Source organism: Parasteatoda tepidariorum, chromosome X2, assembly GCF_043381705.1.
Source record: "Parasteatoda tepidariorum isolate YZ-2023 chromosome X2, CAS_Ptep_4.0, whole genome shotgun sequence".
NCBI classification, from domain to species: domain Eukaryota; kingdom Metazoa; phylum Arthropoda; class Arachnida; order Araneae; family Theridiidae; genus Parasteatoda; species Parasteatoda tepidariorum.
Window position 1 is genome coordinate 42,830,883 of NC_092215.1, and position 6,679 is coordinate 42,837,561.

The 6,679-nt window shown below is 33.2% G+C and overlaps 1 protein-coding gene across 1 annotated transcript; it reads left to right on the top strand.

Annotated features, from left to right (window-relative positions):
* Positions 1-472: 472 nt before the first annotated feature.
* On the top strand, positions 473-6,191 carry LOC122270355 (zinc finger MYM-type protein 1-like). The gene is made up of 2 exons (XM_071188038.1): positions 473-502; positions 3,882-6,191. Exons 1-2 carry the CDS (start codon positions 473-475, stop codon positions 6,189-6,191), a joined length of 2,340 nt encoding a protein of 779 aa, XP_071044139.1.
* The last annotated feature ends 488 nt before the right edge of the window (positions 6,192-6,679 follow it).

Below are 6,679 nucleotides of genomic sequence, written 5' to 3' on the forward strand. Positions count from 1 at the left end.
GTTACCCTAAATCTTAAAAATAAATAAAAACCGGATTTTCAATTTGTCAACAACGGGGATAAGTAAATATAGATTCAGAAACTAAATAAAAAGAGTCAGCAAGATTTTTATTATAACTACAAATTTCATTCACTTTTTTTTAATGGATATATCTATTTTATCTGTTTGAAATAGTTAATAAAATTAGTTCACAACGTTCTGCTCATCCCTTAAAAACAGTTTGGAGAGTCATGGTTTCCTTTTTTTCCTTTTTTTTTTAAGACTTTGTGCATTCATCTTTGGATATCCCAGATTCGTCTTTAGAAGAATAAAGTTAAACACAACTGTTGCTTAATTTAATTGAAAAAAAAGCAATGAAAACATTTGAAAAAATTAAATTACATGGACATAAATATTTTAACAAGTTAGTTTTTGAAACAAAACGGAAATTCAGTAAACTGATTACTCATCCTTATTCAATATTCTCTGAAAAATGGGTCAGTGTAAAGATCTTACTCTCAAAGTCAGTTTTCATATACTTTGGAATAAAACTAAAAAACTGAAAGCATAGGAAATAAATCTTAGTCACAATACTTGAATAAAAAAAAGTATTTTTGGTTACGAGTGACTGAATTTATGGCGAAGAATTCTCAACTTTAAAGTTTCCGAATAAAACAATGTAAATTCACGAGGAGTTTTTCAAATATATTTCAGAAGCATTCATTCGTTTATGCCTTTCAACCCCATTTTTTAAACAAATTAATGAATTTTAAATTATATTCATCTCAGTGGAGCCATAAGTAAGGGTTTTTATGAAAAATGAAAAAAAAAAAAATTTCGTGTTTTAAACCCATAAATTTATTTCCTAAAAAAATATTCCGTTTAGGACTTTCAAAAAATTACTAGTCTTAAAAACGTGAAATGGATTCATTATTGTATTAATATTCACCAGCCAATATGCTAATTTTTTACTAAAAGAAAGAAACTAATAATTCACTTTGAAATACCTTTTATTTTATTTATTATTCAAGTTTTGTTTACGTAATTAAAGTTTTTGTATATAGGGAAATCTAACTTGCATTTCGAAAACTGTGTGTTATACGTAAACATTTTAAACAGAGCTTTTTCAAAAAGGAAAATGCAAAAAAAAAAAAAAAAAAAAAAAAAAAAAAAAAAAAAAAAAAAAGAAAGAAAAAAATGAGCAGTGGACAGAACAGTTTCTGGTATTGCTGAATTAGCCATAAAAAAACGATATTATGTATTTTAAAAACTTGCTTCCGCAAAGAGTATGCAGGATCTTACAGACGAAATTTTAAAGAAGATTCTTTGATACATTGATTTAAATTTTTTGCTTTTACCATGATGTTCTTAGGCTACATTTCAAGTATAAATGCAATGATAATACATACAATGCTTGTAGCATAAATATACTCATAACATAGAGTTGATGTATAACTACAATGTAAAATAAAATTGCTTCCGATAAAATGAAAAATTAAAAGTAACCAAATTTTAAATATATCTAACTGTTTTCACAACACTTAAGCACTACTATAAAATTTTTTCCAACAACTAATTATAAAGTTTTATTAATGCACATATCATAACTGCTAACCTACAATTTTCTAAAATTCTGAATATTTATTACGAAGTTGCAGAATAAATTACCCACTGCCGTAAGTAAGAATAAAAAAAAAAAACGTGACAAATATTATTAATTCACGACATAATTATTTTATTTAAAAAAAATACATAATAAAATTAACTTTATTCAATTATAAATGTGATATATTCTTACCTTCATTGTTTAATATAAAATATCGATAATCTATTGGTAAAATAAAAGTTAAAAAAACATATTTGCTATGAAATGAAACAATTGCTCTTCTTTATTCAAAAAAGCAACAGTTGGACTATATGCTTTTATTTTATTTATCATTATTTTTAAATAAAAATTTATTCCAAGACTTTGCAGTCAAATCACGGAGTTTAGATGTTTTCAATTGTAAGTTTCTGTTTACTCGATTTCCGAGCAATAACTCGAGAAACCTTTTTGAAAGTTTTCCACACAGAAACTAATTTATTATTTGTTTTTCTTGTTTCCATCTAGAGCGAAAATTTGTGATTCTGAGTGTATTTTTCCTGTTTCACTACAGCTACAGCAAGTCTCGTTTTTTAGATTTTTTTTTCCTGAACCGGTCTCCAGAGAGTAGTTGCTGGACGTTCTTAGTATCAAATATAGGAGATTTTTGTATGCGAAATGTAGATACTGGTGCTAGTTTCCGTTGAACTTATTATTAGGAATTTGGTTTTAGCTGTAAATTGAACAATAAGAAAAGTTAGGTGAAAGGTTTTTTCTTCTTTTGATTTGGTTTGCGGAACACCTGATTATTTTAAGTCATACAAAAATAAACCAACTTCCACTACATGCGGCACTACCCACCACGGAGGCTAATTTAGGGAATGCAAGTAAGAGATAGGAATCTGCTCTTTAAATACCGTTGCTGACCAATAGCGATACGCCCGAAAGTCACCCCTGAAGCATCCTCCAGTCTAAAAGAGATGCCCAGAAAGTGACCCCGAGTTTGATCCTAGCCAACAGATAACGTTCGCAACTAGCCGGTTGATGTATAGATGCAAATATGCACCTTCTGTTTACCTTAAACACGGGCCAAAGCGGTGTGTTGAGGTACCCTTAACTACCAGGTCCCCTTTTTTCAGAAACACGGCTCTACGCACTGTGAACAAGGGGGTGGTTTCTGCAATAGGGGATGATACAACACCGAATCAAGATGAAAAGCCCCTACAAATAAATGCGGCATCCACGGAAACGCAACAAAATAGTAATAAGAAGTAATCAGAACTCTGAAATTCCACAATCTGTGTAAATGATACCAGAGTTTTAAAATAAAGGAAATAATGTTCGCTTCACTAGATCAATATAATTGTTAAGGGAAAGTCGGAAAGTCACAAGCAGGACCGTCGCAAGCAAGAAAGAGAAAAATGGGAGGTAGAAAAAAGGGACGAGAGTTTCTAGATTTTTTCAGTTTCAGAAGATTTGGTGAGAGGTTGTGATGTTGTCCTATGTGTTGTCGATGGAGCCATAAAATTAAACTTCGGTGTTTTAGAAGTTTGCTTGCTCTCGTGTTGAGATAATGCTGCCGATGGTCAAGAATCTCAGGGTCGTACGCAAGGGGGGTTAGGGGTTTAAACACCCCCTTGAGCTCAGATAAAGTGAATTTACAAAATAATACAGACAGAAACAAAAATTTGAGTAGAAATTATGCTGGCTATTATTTTTTACGACTGTATATTTTTATTTGCCTTATGCCTACATTTTTTTCTCACGGTATTTCTCAGAATACTGAAAAAACATTTACTATAATAGGGCTGTACTTTTGAAATCAAATTCACGTGATACTGTTACGGGGGCGCCCCGATCGCTGGTTCCTTTCTGTCCTGCCAGTCGCGATAGTTTTCGAGATTGGCTGGCATTCGCGAGGTCTGGAATCCTAGACGTTCTGTCGTCTTTGAGACAATTCGAGAATTTTGTAGATGCGGTAAAAAAATTTATATGAAAGGGGGAACGGAGTACAGTGGAGTTAGTTAGTCAGACTAAGAGTTATCTCTGCCGCTTGTCCTTCGGAGCTTGTTTCTAAATCTGTTTTGTTTTGGAGACTCTGTGCTCGTTGAAGTTATTCATTCCAGCTCGAAACTTTGAGATCGTAGCTTAGTGGATATTTCTGTGCCAATATATATGTATATATTTTTGCTGTTCTTGGATCTTTAGGATGTCTAAACGCAAGAATTTAACAATTTTTAATTACTTTGAGAAAAAATCACGACCTGAAATTAGTGAGGTGACAGCATCTAGTACCAATGTAAGTTTTTCTGTTGAACAGAAATGTGATACTTCCGTTGAAGAAAACGTTTCTAGCGTAACAGAATCTGATGAATGTGAAAGCGGCCCTCAAAGTGTTACTTCCCACCCATATGACATTGGACTTTTTTCAGAAGATAATACATGCGAGGATAAAAAACTGGATATACTTAAAAATGTTTGGGAACCCAATCCAGCATTTGTTTTTCCTGAAAAAGGAAAAAGAAAATTGAAATTTCAGTACAAATGGCTTTATCGCTGGAAATGGCTTGCATATTCAGAGGTTAAGGGTGGTGCTTTTTGCAAATTTTGTGTACTTTTCGCCCCAAGTGGTGCCGGTTCTGGAAAGCAACCTTTAGGCCAACTGTGCAATGTAAAATTTGACAACTGGAAAAATGCTGTAGAGCGATTTTCTGAACACGAGAAATGTCTTTATCACAAAAAATCGATCGAAACTGCTGGGACATTAAACGATATTTTATTTGGAAAGATGAAACCTGTGGATGAACAAGTTGACAGTGCAGCAAGCAGAAGAAAATTAGAAAATAGAAAAAACATTACTCCAATCATTGAAACCATCCTATTTTGTGGAAATCAAGGTCTCGCTCTAAGAGGACATAAGGATTCGGGAATAATTGCTGAACAACCAGGTGAAGAGAACGACGGAAATTTTCGGGCATTGCTTCGTTTCCGGAGTAAGAACGATTCGACTCTTAAGAACATTTTAGAGTCAAGCAGAAAAAATGCTCAGTATACCAGCCCTCGATTTCAGAACGAAGTTATTGAGGTTTGCAATATTTTAATCCTGCAAAAACTAGTCAGCAAGATTAATGATGCAACTTGCTTTTCCATTCTTGCAGATGAAACAACTGATATTGCAGGTATAGAGCAATTATCGTTATGCGTTCGATATGTCGATAAAGAAAATTTTAACATCACCGAACAGTTTTTGCAATTCATTCCGGTGCATGACTTAACCGGAAAAGCAATAGCAACAACAATATTAGACCAATTACAGTCTATGAAAGTTGATATAAAAAAGTTACGTGGACAGGGGTACGATGGTGCTGCATCAATGAGTGGAAAAATTAATGGTGTACAAGCCCACGTAAGAAGTATTGTCCCATCAGCACTCTATGTACATTGCTCTGCTCATAGCCTCAATTTGGCTGTATCAAATGCATGCGAAATAACTGGCATTAGAAATTGCTTAGGGACAATTAAAACATTATACGACTTTTTAAATACGCCAAAAAGACAGTATGTCCTATCTTCAGCAATAGAGGAGATGGAAACCAGCTCTAAGAGGGAGAAAATTAAACAGCTATGTGCAACCCGTTGGATGGAAAGATACGACTCAGTAACCGCTGTGGTGGAACTTTTCGAGCCTATCGCCGAAACACTACAAAAAATATCAGAATGGAAGGATAAGGAATCAGCTACCCAGGCTAATTCTTTACTGTGCACAGTATCTAATTGCCAGTTCGTAATATCTCTTTTGTGCATTTACAAAGTTTTCACCATAACAATCCATCTCTGTAGATACCTACAAAAAACAAGCATAGATTTGATAGAGGCAGTGAGTCTTGCAGAAGATGTCATTAAAGATCTAAAATTAATGCGTGAAAATGCCACTGAAACATTCTCTGAAATATTCAGCTCTTCTTCTCTTATGCTAACAAGCATTGGATCTTCCACTTCCATGCAAATCCCTAGAATAACAGGAAGACAGAAAAATCGCGATAATTTTCCCTCATCGACACCGGAAACATATTTCAGAGTTAGTGTTTTTATTCCATTTATAGAAAATTTTATAACACAATTAAACTTAAGATTTGTATCGCATCGTGATATTTTGAAAGGATTTCAGTGTCTTCTACCTGCCGATCCTTTCATTTGCCAACCTTCAAACATAAAGGCTTTTGAAGCATTAGTGGAATTTTACGCTGGAGATTTGGATACCTGTAAAGAAAGCCTTAAGTCTGAACTAAAACTCTGGTATAAAAGATTAAAAAGGATTAGTGAAGACGGAGGTAGTGTTCCAAAAACTTCGGCGGATGCTCTTGGAATGTGCAATAAAGATATAACACCAAACATTTTCAAACTCCTAGAAAGATTGGTCGTTCTACCTGTTTCAACGAGTGCAAACGAAAGATCCTTTTCGACTTTACGCCGTTTGAAGACTTATTTACGCAACTCAACGGGAAATAATAGAATGAATGGATTGGCGCTCTTAAGCATTCAGAGAAAATTTACCCCAGCTGTAGAAGACATTTTAAACGAACTTGCAAAAAAACCCCCGTCGTTTGGATATTACTGTATAAATCAATAAATTTTTAGCTTGTTTGTATACTAGTTTAATTCCCTATTTGTTTGTAAGTTATTTTTTGGTTAAATTCATTGGTTTTCTATGGAATATTCACATTTATACGGTTATTATTTAGGTAGCTGTTACAGTATGAGTAGTTTTTTCTGACTTGATTTATTCCTACTTTTTAATAAAAATAAAATATTTTACCTCTTATTATAAAAAAAATTATATTCTTAAACTTAAAAAATAAAAACAAAATTTAACTAAACAATGTTATCTAAATAAAAAGTAAAAATTGTCTAGCTGTCTAAATTAGGGAAATAATAGTGGTTTATTACATACTCGAATTTCTTTTAGTAATTTCTGAAAATTATGACCCCCCCCCCTTGAAAAAATTCTGCTAACGCCACTGAAGAATCTGTTGTGTAGAACATAAAGTTTTTATAGCAGCAGAATACCACTCGCCCGGACGGGGTTTAACGGACGGAGACTACTCATTGAATGTAAGA

Bases quoted from the DNA above. Each gene is read 5' to 3' on its own strand.
- LOC122270355 (XM_071188038.1), top strand. From the start codon at position 473: ATGGGTCAGTGTAAAGATCTTACTCTCAAA. The intron at 503-3,881 runs GTCAGTTTTCAT...TCTGTTGAACAG, and splicing joins GTAAAGATCTTACTCTCAAA to AAATGTGATACTTCCGTTGA.